The sequence below is a fragment of the Dendrobates tinctorius genome, unplaced genomic scaffold, assembly GCF_039654945.1.
Source record: "Dendrobates tinctorius isolate UK_male_01 unplaced genomic scaffold, ASM3965494v1 ptg000127l, whole genome shotgun sequence".
In the NCBI taxonomy this organism is placed as follows: Eukaryota; Metazoa; Chordata; class Amphibia; order Anura; family Dendrobatidae; genus Dendrobates; species Dendrobates tinctorius.
This window is the reverse complement of record NW_027361795.1, coordinates 5,447,550-5,467,249: the sequence shown is the minus strand read 5'-3', so window position 1 is coordinate 5,467,249 and position 19,700 is coordinate 5,447,550. Positions and strand designations below refer to the sequence as shown.

At 41.2% G+C, this 19,700-nt stretch overlaps 1 protein-coding gene across 4 annotated transcripts in view; it reads right to left on the bottom strand.

The window, feature by feature from the left end:
- EPS8L3 (EPS8 signaling adaptor L3) overlaps positions 1-19,700 on the bottom strand; it is a 265,613-nt gene that overhangs the window by 88,992 nt on the left and 156,921 nt on the right. For all 4 annotated transcript variants that reach the window (XM_073542444.1, XM_073542443.1, XM_073542445.1 and 1 more), the window contains 4 exons: positions 16,558-16,676; positions 7,894-7,988; positions 1,208-1,283; positions 1,028-1,095 (listed from right to left, as the gene is read on the bottom strand). In XM_073542444.1, the coding sequence (XP_073398545.1) occupies positions 1,028-1,095; positions 1,208-1,283; positions 7,894-7,988; positions 16,558-16,676 (358 nt within the window). The remainder of the gene's footprint in view (positions 1-1,027; positions 1,096-1,207; positions 1,284-7,893; positions 7,989-16,557; positions 16,677-19,700) is intronic.

Here is a 19,700-nt window from a genome sequence, read left to right as displayed (position 1 = left end):
ACTGTTCATGAAACATTTGTGTGATTCTGGTCCGTGAAAAACGGACCATATTTTTATACGTTGTGTGTGACTTCAGCCTTACGTAGAGTTGAGATACTGATTATATATTCCTAAACAGGGAGTTGAAATATTTATTTATCTACAATATATGTGTAATTTATGTGATGGCAAACTTTTCTTTGCTAATAATTCAGAATTTTTTGTGGTAGAAACGGTGAGAGAGACTTTATTTAAAATTTCTCTGGCTATATATCTATCTAGCCACCGGACTACTACCCCTAATATCCCACATCATCCCGTCAGAGCCAACATTGTCAGGTTAGCGCTGTTTCACCGATTAAAATGATACCTGGGTTGGAGAAATCCGTCTTGTGTTTCTTTTATTAATCTGTATTTCAATTTTTAAGTTAATGAGGATGCTTAATGCCAGACAAAGAAGTTTCTGATCCTGGGATCCCCTGCAGTCTGTGTCAGAGGGTGGTCTGTGTCAGCACGGTAATAAATTGTGTTATTTCCAGCTTTACAAAAGGATGATAACACCATAGAAATGCTAATAATAGGCCTCAGTTGCCACAACTGTCTACAAGCAAAACTGTTGCTCATAGCAACCAATCACAGCTCAGCTTTCATATTTTAAACAGCTCTGGTGAAATGAAAGATGCTTAGTAATTGGTTGCTATGGGCAACACAGGCAGTGTACCTGTTGTGGTTAAGAAGATGTGCCTATGAAATATATATATATAATTATATTTGCGTGTGGAGTGGACGTGGCTTGATACACACACACACGTAAGTACACTCAGCTTTATATATATAGATTTTGCCCAGGGAAAAAGAAAACCCCCTTGAAGTCCCAATCCAGTTTCCCTCAGGTAAAAAAAATGTCATTAAGATACATTGGAGAAAAAAAAGCAATATAATTTCATTACATTAAGAGTAAAAATGTGGCTTTGCTGCTTGTTCTAAGAAACAAGCATGTACATAGTTTGACATAGATATTGCTTATAACATACTGCTTGTTACTCACCAATAAATTAAAACCATATTTTATCTTCTGAAAACATTCAGTAAATTCTGATTCAGAAATTGATTTATCTTTTTAAAGACAAAAGGCAAGATATTTTTGTCAGTTTATCATCACATTACGTTAGTCTAAATGTTTATTTATTACAGGAATCATTTTATATTTTATTATTTTCTTACTGACCTTTTTTCTTCTTTTTTTCTGTATTTAGTTTTCCAACAAATAACTCAATATCTGCAAGTACATGGTTCAAAACCTCCTGGAGGTAGAGAAGACGACCAAATATATTAAAGTGTTCAGTGCATGTTTGATGGCCTGTAACCATATACAGTGACTTGAAAAAGCATCAATGAATTAGAAGATATTTTACAATAAAACTGCACCCTGAAAGATAAAGTGCAAAAAAACACATACAAAAATATGTGAGGTATTAGTTGATATTATGGGCAAAATATGCACGATTGCAAGCTACTTCAAGGGTCCTCACACATGCGAGTCCTATCACTAACCAGCAAAGCCACAAATACAGGACTTAAAAATCCTCCCAAAAAAATCAAATAACAGCAGAAAAAAGGCAGAGATGCAAATGCACTAACAGGATGCAGTGGACCCATAAACTGTAAATTGTTGTGTCTGTTCACACGGGAAGCATTTTGGATAGCACTGGGCAGCCCGCCTGATCTAAGAGCATGGATGTCACCAATAGGCTGTAAGCCAGATGCTCTGCATCCCCTGTATGTGAGCAGCGCAGCTTGCAGACCTTTTTTGTGCATTAATATGCCAAGCAACCACTCCCTCCATGGTGCATTCTTGCACCTGTGTTAAATGGGTCCACTGCATCCTGTTAGTGCATTTGTTTGGAGTTCTGCTGTTATTTGAAAGACTGGGGGCAACCATAAAGTGTGAGTGTGTGGGGGGTAAACTGGGGACCAGGGGATAATACTGAGGGCCATCATATAGTATGTGTGTGGGAGGGGTATAAAATATAGAGGGCCATCATACAGTGTGGACAGAGGGAAATACTAAAGGCCTTCGTACAGTGTGTGTGGGCGAGGGAGAAATACTTAGGGCGATCATACTATATGTTGAGGATACTGAGGGTTGTCATATAGTGAGGGGGCCGCTGTTGGGGGCATCATACTGTGCATAGGGAGCTATGGGCCCATCATGCTGTGTAGAGCTATATATGGGGGTCTCAAAGGTCATTATTCAATGTTAAGGGCATTTAAGAAGCACAATTGTTATAGGGGCACTCAGGGTCTGTCAAATAGGTACACTCGGGGCATTATTACTTTCTAGGGGAAAATGTGGGTACTGTTGTCTAGGGCATTTGTACAGGACATTAATATTTTTTTTGACACAATTTTACCATAGAGAGAGATGAAAGGAGGCATTTTACTTTGTAAGAGACAAAGTGGTGGCATTATTATGGGGGAATAAGAGGATCAGTAATAGAGACATATACTGTAGCAGTGACTAAGTATTCGGGTATTAGCAGGATGAGAAGTTTTTGCAGGTTAAGAATAGATTGAGATGGTGGTGGAAATGTGAGAAGTCAAATATGTTTTTGCTGTAATCTCTACAGACAACTCATGGCTGAAGAAGTTGTGATATTGGCCAAAACCAGATGGAAAAGTGTATGACTCCGTCAGAAAGAACGTCAGATGTAAAGCACCATTTATAGTATACTGTAACTGCACTGTAATGTCTTATGTAATCTACAGCACTAGTATCTAGCACTATATGGGTCACCATATGGCAGTAATATCAGGGCAGCATTGTGGCTCAGCGCTGGGGTTCAGGGTTCAAATCCCACCAAGGACAACTTCTCAAGGAGTTTGTATTGTTTCCATGTGTTAGCGTGGGTTTCCTCTGGGTGTTCCAGTTTACTCCCACACTCCAAAAAGTAGTGATAGTGTGGTATCCCACAAAGTGGCCTTTTCTATGGGATACCGGATATATAGTGTGTTTTCATATACAGTAAATGCTGTGTCTTTTTATGTGGACTGTGCATTTTAAATACATTGTGAGACCTGCTGACAGGCTTGATCAAGTGACCCAGCTCTGTTGTAATATGCAGAAGGTTCTGGAAAAATGCCTCAGGGCAGTCAGCCAATGACGGCAGCTCTACTGTCACATAGAAGAGGAGGAGCCAAGTCCTGGGGGATAGTTTAAATTTGAAGTTTCAGTTGGTGGTGGGGCATCTTGAGAAGAGGAAGCCATTTTGTAGGTGAAGGAATTACCTACTTTCTACCTGCCGGCTTTGCTTAAAAAGGGGACTGGCACGATAAGGGGAGTTAATTGTCTTCATATGAGGAAGACTACCATTGCACTTCTAGGAGGAAGAATTACCTCAGGGCAGAAACAGAGCACAGTGCTGAAGAAGAAATATTCAGATTTAATAAAACCAGAGGTTACTAAGTTTTGCCTGTATGCAGTTACACAGCAATCATCAACCGTGAGTGTAATCCTGTACCTCAGTTTATTGATGATTGTAAATAATAATTTGCCCCATTACCTTTAGTAAAAAGACTTCTCTTTCAAATTCTTACGGCTGCTTCATGATTGGGGCTCAAATGCACCAACTACTACCACCATCATCTTTTGCCTAGATGCAGTTACTGTGCAAACATTGTATTGAGGAGTTTCCTTTGTGCTTGTAATTTGAGAAGGAAAGACTCTTCTCTTGATAGGCAGCTTGGCCACCGTAAGATACATCATACCCTGTCAGGAGTACAACCCTCAGCCATACACCACATGAGAACTCCACAAGAAGGAATCTAGATTGTGAGCACCAAGGAGGACAGTGATGATAATGTCTGTAAAGCGCTGTAGAATTAATGGTGCTATATAAGTGAGTAAGATAAAATAGCTAAATACAATAAATAAGTATCAGTGATGGTATTTGTATAGAGATTTTCAGTAACAACATAGTCATCTGCTGAGGTTCTCCTACACCTATGATTAGCCTGTGCCACTGTAGTTGTAATCAGGGTTACTGGATAGGGGCCAACTCAAACTTTTTCCACGCTGGGATGAACCCCTAGCTGCGCCTCTGATTCCATGTTGAGATCGAGAAGTCTTGCTGTCCTTATAAATAATGGAGATCATACAAAATATTAGATCTAGTAGTTCTTAATGTGTTGTGCATTCATTTTTTTGCATCAATTAATTTGAGTAAAACTCAAGATATTGTAATAAATTATATTAACCTTTTTTCTAAATGTTATTAGTTACAAAGAAGTTCTCTGAAACTCAGTCTTGTCAAAATATGGTAAATTGTTCATGTGTTCAATGAGATATTGATTAAAATAGTTTTCAAATGGAGTATACTCATTTATGCTGAGCACTTTATATGTACCATATTTTGAGAACTATAAGAAGCACCCCAAGTTTTGAGGAGGAAAAAATGTTTTAAATAAAATGGGGGTCTGTCTTATAGTTTTAATTTATGGTAGCTTATAGGGGCGGTGCAGCTGGAGGCAGGGTCCCTGCTGAAGAAAGCTAGTGACGCCGGCAGGCGTGGGGCGATTCTGCGGACCCTGCCCTGGGAGTAGGGGTTGTCCTCGCGGTGCTAGGCTGCGGGTCATGGGCTTCAATAAAATGTCAACGGTGAAGCAGGAGCAGAGTTTCCACTCTATATATTGATTTCCCAATGGTGGGATTTAGAAAAATGGTCGCCGGATCTAAATCTGCACATGTGCAGCCTCCGCCAACAATTTTCCTGAAGCCCACCGCCATTAGGGTTTCTAAGAAAGCGTCTTGTGGACAGATGAGACCAAGATAGAGCTTTTTGGTAAAGCACGTCAGTCTATTGTTTACCGAAAAACGGAATGAGGCCTACAAATAAAACAATACAGTACCTACAGTCAAATATGATGGAGGTTCAAAGATGCTTTGTGGTTGTCATGCTGTTTCTGGCACTGGGTGCCTTGATTGTGTGCAATACAACATTAAATCTGAAAATTACCAAAGGATTTTGTGTCACAATGCAGTGTCAGAGAGTTGGGTTTGCGTCCTAGGTCATGACTCCAAACATACTTCAAGAAGCATCCAGAAATGGATGGAAACAAAATGCTGGAGAGACTTCTGAAGAGGCTATCAATGAGTCTGGATGTAAATCTCATTGAACACCTGTGGAGAGATCTTAAAATTGCTTTTGGGAGTAGGCAACCTTCGAATATGAGAGACCTGAAGCAGTCTGCAAAAGAAGAGTTGTCAAAAATTCCACTTGAGAGGTGTAAGAATCTTGATGATGGTTATAGGAAGCAAATAATTGCAGTTATTTATTCCAAAGGGTGCACTGTGCATCAAATATCAAGCTGAGGGTACCAACAATTTTGTGTGTCCCATTTTTGGAGTTTTGTTGTGAAATGATGTCCAATTTGTCATTTTTTCTCAGTTTTTTTGTGCTGTTCCGTTACACACAAAGGAAATAAACGTGTATAACAGAACATATGTAATTCGATTAATTTTCTGTGAAAAATATTTAATTTAAAAAGACACTAAATAACTTAGATGTTGCCAAAAAATCAGAAGCTTCCAAACACATGACATCATCATATGGGCAGTCCAGAATTGTTTAAAGGCATAGTAATCTTAGGGTCCCGTTTCACATAGCGATGCTCCAGCGATCCCGACAACGATACGACCTGGTAAGGATCGCTTGTTGCTACATGGTCGCTAGTAACCGGTCAAACAGGCAGATCTACTCAAAGATGCAGCAACGATACGGCGATCCGTATAACGACCTCGGCAGTCGTTGGTACCTTGTCACACAGCAGCTATTCTGACGACTCACGCCTGCATCCCTGAGTTCTGAGTCGCCAACGAGGTCGCTCTTTGGCGTCAAACACAGCGATGCATGCTGGCCAGCGGGATGCCAACGATCAAAAAATGGCCTGGAACATTTGAGTACGATCAGCGATATCCGGGGGGGCGGTCGCCTCTATGTGTAACACGTAGGGAGATCGCTGGCGAGGTCACTGTTGCGTCACAGAATCTGTGACGTTTTAGCGATCTCTCTAATGATATGTAAACTTGTAAACTAAAGTGTATGTAAACTTTTTACTTTGCAGTAAGTAATAAAAATTCCCTAAAACATTATCTTTCATGTTTTTCTGGTATTTGGCAAATATTAAGAGTTATGGTAATCCTAATTGACCTAAAATGGAAAAGATTTATTCTGATTTCATGTCAGATATTGAGAAAAACATTCATATGTCTTTTTATAAAGTGTATGTAAACTTCTGGATTCAACCGTATATACACACACACCATTAAAGGTGGTTTACATGGATCTGGACTTAGATAGGGTACCATAGATTGACTTCACAGAGTGGCTGCTGGCCAGAGGAGCCAGCTGGCAAAGCGTAGTCAGAAAGCTCAGTTAATCAGTACTAAATGGTCAGGATAGAATCAAAGTTGTCAGTTAGTAGAATAGCAAAATCATCAGCCGATCCAGTTTAAAACCATGAAGGGATAGGGAGCCATCAGATGACGCTCCCTCTCCCATCATTCTCCCTTTGCATCTGAGCTCTCTGACGTCTCAATGAAGAGGACACGATGATGTCTTTACAGCACACCCTCTGTGCCAAGCATTGCAGAGAATCAGAAGACACCCTGAAGAGACTGGAGCAGTCGGGAATGAGGATAGGAAGGTATTTGATTATTTTAATGTGAGGCCCATTATACTGTATACAGGATTATATGGGGCCCATAACACTACATGGAGGACAATATGGGACCCATAATAATGTGTGGAGGACTATATGGGGTCCATAATAATGTATGAAGGGCTATGTGGAGTCCATAATACTGTATGGAGGATTATTTGAACTCATAAAATTAAATGTAGGACTATATGGTTCCCTTGATACTGTAAGGAAGACTATATGGGGCCGATAATACTGTGTGGAAGACTATGTGTGGCTCAGTACTGTATGGAGGACAATATGAGGCCCATGATACTGAGTGAAGCACTATGTTGGGCCCATAATACTGTGTGGTGGTCTATGTAGGGCTCATTTTACTGTATGGACGACAATGTGGATCCCATAATACTGTATAGAGAACTATGTGGGAATCGTTATACACTGTATGGAGGTATATGTGGGGCCCATAATACTGTATGGAGTACTATTGGGGGTCCATTATACTCTATGGAGGAATATGTGGGGCCCATTATCCTGTATGGGGGAATATGTGGGGGCATTACACTATTAGGAGTGCTTTGTGGTGGCCATTATACTATTTGGAGGGCTATGTTTGGGCCATTATACTATTTGGAGGGCTATGTGGGGGCCATTATAATCTATGGAGGACTATGTCAGGCCTATTAAACTGTTTGCTACATTGGAGCCATTATACTATTTTCAGGTCTGTGTGGAAAGGCATTATACTGTTCGCAGGTCTATGTAGGGGGGCATTATACTGTTTGCAGGTATATGTGGGGGCCATTATACTGTTTGCAGGACTACGTGTCGGGTCATTTTCCTGTTTGCAGGTCTATGTGGGATGGCATTACAATGTTTGCAGGACTATGTGGGGGCCATTATATTGTTTGGAGAGCTATGTGGAGGTCATTATACTGTATGCAAGCAATTTTACAGTGTGAAGTTTTTGTAGGGTTCACCATAATACTGTGTAGAGGACTGTATAGGGGCCAGTATGCTGTTTTGAAAGCTGGATAGGGGTCATTATGCTGTTTAGAGGGATAGTGGGTGCCATTATACAGTGTGGATAGTTGTTTTGAGGCCATCATACTGAGTGGAGGGGTGTGGGCGCAAAATTTTTGTTTATTTGACATATTGACACTCTTACAATTATGCATGAGAAAATAAATTTAGTTGCCTGTGATATGAACTTACAATGTCACGTCCTGTGTCTGACTTTGGAGTAGGGATTGATGGTGGCAGGAAACTTAGAAAAGTGGGCTCATCCCTTCTTTGAGAAGCAGGAGAACCTGCAATAGAACATAATACACAGCAATATTCATACTCTAAAATATATGTATTTCCTAAATATGTATCCATATATTCTAACCATTTTTGTAATTTACTTAATTACAGAATGCCATTACACTTCCCTCTGTCCTTCTAATCCCTAAATATGTTTCATTAGAGAGGAGTCTCAAATGTGACATCACAGGAGGCTGGGGCTGCGTCCACTCCCCAGAGTGTCCATTGCCCTTCTTGGAACAGTAAATCTCAGGGGGCAGTGCTGCAGCCACTTACTAGTTTCTTGCATCGCTGTCCCCTCTGAAGACATCCTGGAACCTGGGTGATGGACGTTGTGGGTATAGGTGAATGCAGTACTCACACTCTGCTGATATCTTAGCCCAATAGCATAACTAGGTGCAAAATTTGGACCTGGACTCCCACCTGCAAGTTGGTCAGATGTATGGGCCCTATAATTACAGGTGTATTCGCCCCCATGTAATCATGCAGCATCAGTGACCTGCGATAACCTCGATGACATAATCGCTAGTCACTGAGTATGAGCTTGCAAAAGCATGGGACAGAATGTCAGACAGGTGAGGTATATGGTTGCTTTATTTTTGCTTTCTTTTACAAGAGACGTTGGTTTCAGTGGGATTGGGTTTTAGGTGAGTATTTTTGTTGTTTATTATTTTATGCTTTTTACAGGAGATGGTGGCTTCAATGGAATGGGCGCTAGGTGAATATAACTGTGTTATTTTTAAATAAAAAAGGAAAAGTGTGTTTAATATTTCAAATAAAGGACTTTATACTTACTATGTGTTTATTTACAATATAACTATAGGATTAGTAATAGGATAGACGTTATAGACGCCTCTTCATTACTAACCCATGGGCTTGATGTTACCGGACAATACAAAGGTGACATCAACCCCACAAATATGAACCCTCTTGCCACCACCACAGGGCAAGTGGAAATAGCTGGGCAAAGTGCCAGAATTGGCTAATCTAATAGATGTGCCTTTTCTGGGCATCTGCAGGCTGCTATTTTCAGGCTGGGGGCTAATATCCATGGCGCTTACGAGCCTGAGAACACCAGCACTCAGCTGTCTGCTTTAGATTGGCTGGTTGTCAAAAAAGGGGGTGACCCCACACTATTTTTTTAAATTATTTGTTTAAATGATTAAAAATTATTAATAATTAAATTATTTAAATAATTTAAAAAACAAAAAACAGTGTGGTGACCCCACTATTTTTGATAACAAGCCTTGCTAATGCTGACAACTGAGGGATGCAGGTCGCAGCTGTTAGTTTTGCTTGGCTGGTTATCAAAAATACAGGGGAACTTATGCCATTTTTGTTATTATCATATGTTTAGAGCACAGGCGCCGGCTGATGAATACTGCTATCAGCCGCCGCCTGCTCTTGCTGTTTTTATCAGCAGCAGAAGTTGGCTGATGGGGGGGTAGCAGTCCCATCAGCAGACAATAGTGACCATAGGTAAAGTTTTTACCTCTGATCACGGCGGCGGACTCATGCTGTCATTTGACAGCATGGGAACGGCAGCTCTCTGACCAGTGGTAATGATTTTACCACCAATCAGAAGCAGTGTTTTCTGCTCTGTTATGCACATGACAGAGAGGCAAACACTGGATGTTTGGGCCCCCCATTCAAGTGAAATGGGTTTGGGTCCAAGTACTGTTCTGGTACCTGAACCCGAAATTATTTTTAAATGTTTGGCTGAACAAGCCAGACTCGAACTTCCAGGGGTCTGCCCATCTCTAGTATTAAAGCAAAATTCAAAAGTGATTAAGGTGTAAGGCTAGATAGTTAGAAGATACATTTTGGGTGCCAGACTACCCCTTTCAATTGAGTTTTTATATTACATTTTCAAGCTTTTACTGCCAGTCAAAGGCATTATAGAATTACATTCCTCAACATTTAAATTACTACACCAAAAAGAAAAATATTCAGAATTGAGAGTCCTCAGTGGTTGATACCTTTTAATGGTTAACTGAAAAAATGGTAACACATTGCAAGCTTTCGAGACTACTCAGGTCAGGCATAGACTAATACAAATGTGAAGTTACCTTTCAATACCAGTAATTTCATATCCCTGGTGTTGTGGTCCATCATACAAAAATGTTTTGCCACAGGTAGATCCATTCTTTTTTCTCTTATTGTGTGACGATGAAAAAAAGAATGGATCTACCTGTGGCAAAACATTTTTGTATGATGGACCACAACATCAGGGATATGAAATTACTGGTATTGAAAGGTAACTTCACATCTCAGAGAGAAAGAGAAGAGTCTGTGAGTATAAATTTATGATGACCTTTGACACTCTCAATGCTGGAATTAATGTGTTGCATGGATTTATGTCTTTTTACATCAATTAAGGAATTTGCTCCTAAGACCTTGTGGGGGCATCACAACACATTAGGAGACCCCAATCAGAGGACAATAAAACATCCGGACTCCTTATCTATGAACTGGAGCAATATTTATGTTTCTCATTCTCTCCCATAATGATAATTCTGCTTCACGTCACTTGTCTCATCTATTGCATTTTTTCTGTGCTGTATTGTGCATAAATATGTGACCCTTCAGATTTTGTATTAGTCTATGCCTGATGAAGAGACCTGAGTAGTCTCGAAAGCTTGCAATGTGTTACCATCTTTTCAGTTAGCCATTAAAAGGTATCAACCACTGAGGACTCTCAATTCTGAATATTTTTCTATCTACTGGCTAACACGGTACAAAGATATACATCTTTCCTACACCAAGAAGAGAAAGATGTAAGGTTATGCTAATTGAGGAAATACTGGATGTTGCTCAGTTCTGCAAATGATCAAATTTTCAAGCACCTAGCTATAATATGTGGCATATGTGATGGGCGATAAAATAAACTTTTTTATCAACATAAAACCTGAAAAATCAGATTTAGTCTTGTAGAATGATTGTATCATGTCAACTGTTTTTTAGTCAACATGCCAGTTATTGCTACTCGTTGCAATCTGAGAGTGACACAATCCTGGAAGGGAAAGAGTTTGGTTGGTTTATCGCTAGACACATAGGCCAAGATGTCACCACTTTTGTAAATTGTGTGACCTAATAGTTGGGAGAACATCGATAAACTGGAATGACAACAAGAGGTGCACAAAGGCGAAACTGCACAGACATATCGCCTAAGAGAAGAATGGTATGTAGTGATTCATTCTATACTGGAAATAAAATTGGATGTCATATACCAAGCTTAATAAGAAAAACAGATCGTACTCACCCTCCCCTCTCCATTGAAGGATCCTCACCGCTTTTCCTGTCTTTGTATTTTGGCGGCAACAGTGAGTTCACCTTAATAGTGGACAATGAACATTGCCACTGCAATCAATCACTAAGCTCAACGGCTCTGCTAATGTAGATGGGAGCTGGGGAGGATGAAGTACTATCTGGCTTTGTTATTTAGTATTACAAGAATCATTTGGGGACTAGTTTTCTAACACTGAAAAAACCCTTTAAATAGTAAAATCATAAAGTAATTGTAGATGACAAAAACATTAATGCAGATACAGTTTTGAGAAAAAGTGGTTGCCCCTTCTTGATTGCTTATTCTTTTGCATGTTTGTCACATTTAAATGTTTCAGATCACCAAATTTAAATAATAGACCAAGATACCACAAGTAAACACAAAATGCAGTTTTTAAATGAAGGTCTTTACTATTAAGGGAAAAATAAATTCAAACCTTCAGGGCCCTGTGTGAAAAAGTGATTGCCCCCCTAACACCTGTGGGTTTATTACTTCATAAACCCTAGAAGCACCAACAGAAAGTAAACAGCCTTTAGATCAGGCAAAACAAAGTAACAATGTCCATAGCAGGGCTCTACTCTGTCAGGCCTGTGGTCACACAAGCTTGGTTAGTGTCCAGTATTCAAGCTCGGTCTGGAGCCAAACACACACAGGAGTATCAAAACAAAAATCCAGAAGGAGAAAAAATGCAGCACTCTTCAACTCCGTTAAAAAACCAAAGTCCTTTATTGGATCAGTTGGACAAGGTTAACAATGGGCTAGGTACGTGAACAAAATGCAGAGAAAGAACAAGACTACAGCTGTTTCGCGTTATACACGCTTCAACAGGTCCAGATGCTAATGTAGATGGGATCTGGACCTGTTGAAGCGTGTATAACGTGAAACAGCTGTAGTCTTATTCTTTCCCTGCATTTTGTTCACATACCTAACCCTATATTAACCTTGTCCAACTGATCCAATAAAGGACTTTGGTTTTTTAATGGAGTTGAAGAGTGCTGCATTTTTTTATCCTGGATTTATGTTTTGATACTATGTGTGGTTTCATGCAAGCACGAGAGCAACCGGTTTGAAAATCACCCAGACATCTGGAATTCAGATATCTTTATCTCCACCAGTGAGTAGATCCTGCTTAGTGCCGTTTTTCTGTTTCTTATTGTATGCCAAACACACACAGGAGGCCTTCTCCTTCACAACACACAGACCATGTGCCAAACAACATCCTCCATTATATAGGCTGTTACCACACCCAGTTGTGAGGTACAGTCATGGCCAAAAGTATTGACACCCCTGCAATTCTGTCAGATAATATTCAGTTTCTTCCTGAAAATGATTGCAAACACAAATTCTTTGGTATTATTATCTTCAATTAATTTGTCTTAAATGAAAAAACACAAAAGAGAATGAAGCAAAAAGCAAAACATTGATCATTTCACACAAAACTCCAAAAATGGGCGGGACAAAAGTATTGGCACCCTCAGCCTAATACTTGGTTGCACAACCTTTAGCCAAAATAACTGCGACCAACCGCTTCCGGTAACCATCAATGAGTTTCTTACAATGCTCTGCTGGAATTTTAGACCATTCTTCTTTGGCAAACTACTCCAGGTCCCTGATATTTGAAGGGTGCCTTCTCCAAACTGCCATTTTTAGATCTCTCCACAGGTGTTCTATGGGATTCAGGTCTGGACTCATTGCTGGCCACCTTAGAAGTCTCCAGTGCTTTCTCTCAAACCATTTTCTAGTGCTTTTTGAAGTGTGTTTTGGGTTATTGTCCTGCTGGAAGACCCATGACCTCTGAGGTAGACCCAGCTTTCTCACACTGGGCCCTAAATTATGCTGAAAAATTTGTTGGTAGTCTTCTGACTTCAATGCCATGCACACGGTCAAGCAGTCCAGTGCCAGAGGCAGCAAAGCAACCCCAAAACATCAGGGAACCTCTGCCATGTTTGACGGTAGGGACCGTGTACTTTTCTTTGAATGCCTCTTTTTTCTCCTGTAAACTCTATGTTGATGCTTTTGCACTAAAAGCTCTACTTTTGTCTCATCTGACCAGAGAAAATTCTTCCAAAATGTTTTAGGCTTTTTCAGGTAAGTTTTGGCAAACTCCAGCCTGGCTTTTTTATGTCTCGGGGTAAGAAGTGAAGTCTTCCTGGGTCTCCTACCATACAGTCCCTTTTCATTCAGATGCCGACAGATAGTACGGGTTGACACCGTTGTAGTCTCGGACTGCAGGGCAGCTTGAACTTGTTTGGATGTTAGTGGAGGTTCTTTATCCAACATCCGCACAATCTTGCGTTGAAATCTCTTGTCAATTTTTCTTTTCCGTCCACATCTAGGGAGGTTAGCCACAGTGCCATGGGCTTTAAACTTCTTGATGACACTCCGCACGGTAGACACAGGAACATTTTGGTCTTTGGAGATGGACTTGTAGCCTTGAGATTGCTCATGCTTCCTCATAATTTGGTTTCTCAAGTCCTTAGACAGTTCTTTGGTCTTCTTTCTTTTCTCCATGCTCAATGTGGTACGCACAAGGACACAGGACAGAGGTTGAGTCAACTTTAATCCATGTCAACTGGCTGCAAGTGTGATTTAGTTATTGCCAACACCTGTTAGGTGCCACAGATAAGTTATAGGTGCTGTTAATTACACAAATTAGAGAAGCATCACATGATTTTTCGAACAGTGCCAATACTTTTGTCCACCTTCTTTGTTATGTTTGGTGTGGAATTATATCCAATTTGGCTTTAGGACAATTCTTTTTGTGTTTTTTCATTTAAGACAAATTAAATGAAGATAATAATACCAAAGAATTTGTGTTTGCAATCATTTTCAGGAAGAAACTGAGTATTATCTGACAGAATTGCAGGGGTGTCAATACATTTGGCCATGACTGTATGTAGGTAGCCAGATCCTCCCATCTCTCATAGGTACCTGCAACCTGGACATAGGTTCACTTTTGTGAATTCTCTTAATCTGACTTCTGAGTTGGGGCTCACTCTGGTGGTTACTGTGGGTAGTGGAGCTCGCCGGGTTGATGAAAGTCTGCCACCTAACGACAGTGATTGCAGGTCAGGGGTTACTGACTGGGAGGATATAGGTGAGCAGGCTTTCCTCAATTGCTGCTGGTGATTTGTTTCCCCCTATGCATTTTGAGGTCTGCTGTCTCCTGCCTGATCCTGCATTTTTCTGTTAAATAATTCTTTTGCTAATCCTTTGCATCTGATCTGGTTTTGCCTTTTCCTGCTTTCTGCTTTGCTGTGAGGGTTCAGCGTGCTCCCTGCTGGGGCTGCGCTGGACCCCGCTCCATATGTTATAGCTTGTGTCAGTTTGTTCAGTCCCCTGGTATATTAGTTTCTTTTGCTTTGATGCCAGTTCACACCAGAATGCTGATATAGTGGGGGAGAGGTCGTGAGACCTCAGTGCTTATTGTACATCAGACGTGTTGGATTTTTAGTTTTTTTGCGTGATTGCAGACAGTGTCTTTCCTGTCCTATCCTGTCTAGACAGTTTGGGCCCCATCATTTGCTCAGTCTATTTTCTGCCTGTGTTTGTGTCTCATCTTGTCTCACCGACAATATATGTTTGGGGGCTATCTATTTCTTTGGGGTATTACTCCGGGGCAGTTTAGATTTCACCTTTCTTGCTTTAGGCTTAGTTAGCTCTCCGGCTGTGCCGAGGCGTCTAGGGCATCGTAGGTACGCCCCACGGCTACTGCTAGTTTTGTTGTTAGGATTAGGGGTCTGCAATCCACTAAGTTACCAACCTTTCTGGTTTCCTGGTGGCCTGGCCTGTTCCTGCCATCCTCCTACTGCCCCAGAGAAAAAGAGGAAAAATATATATAAGAAAAAAAAAGTAAAAAAAAAGGGTCAAAATTTTTTTTTTTTAATATATATTTTTTCCTCTTTTTCTCTGGGGCCATAGGAGGATTTTTTCTTTAATGGAGGATAATTCTTGGGTCTCTGCTTCTGACATTCATGCCGATAGATTGGTTCGTGCTTTTCACCGGGCCCATCCTGATCGGCCTGGTGGCGTGGATGAGGGTTCGGTGACACCTCCTCAAGGGGGGTACTGTTGTGAATTCACTTTCTGGCCTACCTCTGGTTACTAGTGAACTTTTCGGGCTCCCTCTGGTGGTTACAGGAGGTAATGGAGCTGATCTAATTAACAGAGGTCTGCCACCTGATAATGAGGAGGACGATTGGACATCTGGAGTTTCTGATTGGATTTAAGACAGCCGACTCCCTCTATCCCTGCTGGTGATTTTTTTCCTGCCTCCTGAGGTCTTAGTGTTCTTTTGCTATTGTTCACATTTGATTTGGTTCTATTTCAGTTTTGTGTGGTCAGCCAGCCCCGGCTGGGGCTGTACTGAATTTCCATCCTTATGTTACTGTTTGTGCCAGTTTGTTTTTGTCCCTTCTTAGATTGGCCTCTCTTTGCTCTGTTTTCAGAATATACCAGAGTGCTGATATAGTGGGCGAAATCTAGTGACTTAAGTATTTTTTCTATCAGACGTGTTGGGCATTTTTTGCAGGGTTTTTTGCGTGATTGCAGACAGTGTCTTTCCTTTCCTGTCCTGTCTAGTTAGTTTGGGCCTCATCGTTTGCTCAGCCAATTTTCCTACCTGCGGTTGTGTTTTCATCTTGTCTCACCGACAATATATGTTTGGGGGGCTATCTATTCCTTTGGGGTCTTCTCTGGGGCAGTTTAGATTTCCCCTTTCTTGCTTTAGGCTTATTTAGTTCTCCGGCTGTGTCGAGGCGTCTAGAATCATCGTAGGTACGCTCCACAGCTACTGCTAGTTGTGTGGATAGGATCAGGGGTCTGCAATCCGCTTAGTTACCAACCTCTCTGGTTTTCTGTGGCTTAGCTTGGTTTTGCTTTCCTCCTCGGTGACCCAATCATAACAGTAATCTTTTTCAAGTCTTTAATTCTGTTAATGTTGATGATTATGGCTTACAGCTGTGTGAAAAAAGTGTTTGCCCCTTCCTGACTTCCTTTTAAATTTATATTCTTATATAAGTAATCTCATCCCACCATTCCACTTATTTTAGAAGTACTTGATAAACAATATCCCCAGATAGTTTTGTGTGACATTTTTGGGAGACATTTCCAGTCAAGACATACTGTAAATGGAGAAAAATCACAACAACCTTAAGAAACATTCATAACCAAAATTGTTGTAACACCCAAGTCTATAATTTACATATCTGTGAAGGTGTGAAGAAATCATGGACCACAGAGATATATTCTGCATTGTAACGGTGTCACAGTAGAACAATAACACTAACCTTGGGGAGTTTGTCTTGTTGAACGTTCTAATATAGGACTATCCAATGTTAGAATAGGTTGTGGGGAATAACTGCGTTCATTAAACTCATTCTGAGTTCTGATGTCCTGTAGTCTGCCTCTGAAATAAAAAAAGGAAATGTTAATTTTGATTTGCTCATTCATTACATTCATTTGCTACATTCAACATCTAGTTTAGTGGAAACTATTGAACACTTGAAAGGGATTCTGTCAAAACCTTTTATTTCCCTAAACAATTAATATGATTGTATAGTCCTTTATCAGATAAGCCAGTTGATCTTTTTATGATCCAAAAACACTGCTCCAGCATTTTGAAGGTGTGTGTAAAAGTGCACTAGGGCATGGCGATGCACTTCTAGCTTCTTAGCCTCACGCTTTGTTTCCTACCTTGCAGCATCCTCCCCTCATTGATTGAGAGATGTGTACCAAACTTGTCAATCAGTGAGGGGCGGGGTAGTGGTGTCACTAAGTAGGATATACGGTGAGAGGCTGAGAAGCAAGAGGTGCATTGTCACACCCCAATGCACTTCTAGACACAGCTTCAAAATACAATTTCTCACTGTTGGAGCATCGCTTTGGCATCATAAAGGTAACATTTAGCTTATCTTTTAAAAGTTTCTGACAGGTCCCATTTAAGTGTTCTATAACCACATCTGAAATATATTACTTAAAAAATGAGTTGAATGCAGATGTTTTGCTTTATAAGTACTTTATAAGTCCAGCTTTAATAAAACAATACAACTTTCATATACGTAAAGCCAATGAAATACCTCAGTTCTAGCCTCTCAATAACAATCTTTTATTATCACAAGGAAGGAAATGTCTGGTTACTTATTTCCTCTTACATTACATGGCTATACATACAGTACATGAATAGGCTCAATAATACATTGATTGTCTGCCAGACCTAGAGCCATTGTGGCTTATAGAAGCAGGATTTCAGGGAAGGCCTTCTGTGCTGTTCTGTCTAAGTTATGCTTATGGTTATATGGTTGTCTTGCATTTGCTCTGCTGTCACCTGCTGGTCTTTTTTCTGTATGGCAGCCAGCAGCTACTTAATTCTTGTACATGCCTTTCACTTCCGGTTCAGTGGTTAGGCCTTCTCTTCCTCTTTGCAGCCATTCTTAGTTTCACTTTCACCTGGGAGAGACTTGCTTGTACTGAGCTGTGAAAGGCATTAGTTTTTCGACCTCACTTCGTTGCTCACACTTTGCTGTACCACCTTGGTTGTTACACCTGCATTTCTGGAGAACTTCTGCATTACCAATCATACGCTGTATGTCCAGATTTCCAAATAAACAAGTCTGGACTTCACAGTCCCTGGTGTGTATCATCTCTCCGGACGCTGAACAGCAACATGGTCCTGTCTGCCCTGCATTAAGGAAACGAAGGTAGGAATCTCTCCAAGTCCCTATTCACAAGCCACATCTTCATTCGCCTCATGCGGGGACAGAACAGTCGAAAAACTGCCTTGAAGCATTGCCAAATCACCCTTATATCCCAACCCATCTGCCTGCTCACATACTGCAGCCCTGCTCTGCTAAGAAACTGCAGCATCACCCAAGACCTCATTGTGCATAGAGACTCTCTGTATATTATACCACATTGCTGCAGATTGTCGGACTGCAAAACCCCACAATTCTCCAAAGACAGCTTGGGAATCTCATCAGGATGTCTTAACTAAGCTGCACTGTGATTTCCAGCCCTCAATTCAAAAGTTCAGTTTCTTAAAGAGACAGCGCACCTTAAATCAAAATGGTCGAAAAAGACTCTGCATTGTTCCCCAGTGTTGAAACAGAGCAAATACAACCCGATACTGTCCATTATGAAGAGGGGAAAACAGAGCCAGCTTCACAAACAGACCAAGACTCACGACCAAAACACTGTCAAACCAACCATAAAGGCTGTCGAAAACTATCACAATACGAAGGATGAGTTCAATGACAACCTGGACAACCTATGGGAACGAGTCACCTCCCTCATGTCAAGCATCCATCGCCACAAAAATGATGCAGCGAGTCTACAGGACACTATAAAACGGCTAGACACGGCCCACAGAAGATACAAGAGACTTCGCAAGGTACGCCGCCTTCCTAAAAGACTCTAATATTGATGAAGCCTCATCAGAGTTAAGCAAAGTAGTTTCCACAGACAGAGAAATGAACGCCGCCGTGCAAGATGCCAAAGATAAAGCGGAGCTCCGTATTTCTCATCTCCTAGAATCAAGATCCCACAGGTAAGGCTCATCCAGACCCTCTTCTCGGTCATACAAATCATCCTGCTCAAGGACTTCAGCCCTCAGCGACAGAATCCTAGAGGCCCGTTTAAACGCAGAGCGATCCAAACTAAGACGTTTCTACAGAGAAAAGAAAGCAGAAGCAGAGGCAGAAGCCAAGAAAGCAGAGGCAGAAGCCAAGAAAGCAGAGGCAGAAGCCAAGAAAGTAGAAGCGGAGGCAGAAGCCAAGAAAGCAGAAGCAGAGGCAGAATCCAGGAGAGCTGAAGCACAGGCAGAAGCCAAGAAAGCTAAAGCACAGGCAGAATCCAAGAAAGCTGAAGTAGAGACAGAAGCCAAGAAAGCTGAAGCACAGGCAGAATCCAAGAAAGCTGAAGCACAGGCAGAAGCCAAGAAAGCAGAGGCAAAAGCCAAGAAAGCAGAAGCAGAGGCTCAAGCAAAGATTCTTCAAATAGAAATGGAGGAAAAAATCGCATTAGCTGAAGTAAAAATACTCGAGCAAGCAATGAAGCAAAACCTCGAATCGATTTGCCTGCCACGACTGGAAGAAGAGGACCTAGCCTTCCGTACCAGTGATTACGTGCAGAAACAGATATCTGCAGCACACACTTTCTCCGGCGACGTTCAACCCAACAATGTGGAAACATCCAAGTCAGCCCAACGTACGGTGCCAGTGTTACCCACTGCGTCTGCAGAAACCCAAGACCAATGCCATAATGTGTCCCCTCAGGATCAGCAATCATCACAAGACGACAAAAAGACGCATTCCAGTCCATCTCCACATTTCAAGCCACAGTCATCGAAATCTCCAGAGGTTAAACCACAGCTCAACCCTGCAGCAACATCATTCTACCCAGGAACAATTCACCCTTCCACGCCACACAGCTTATA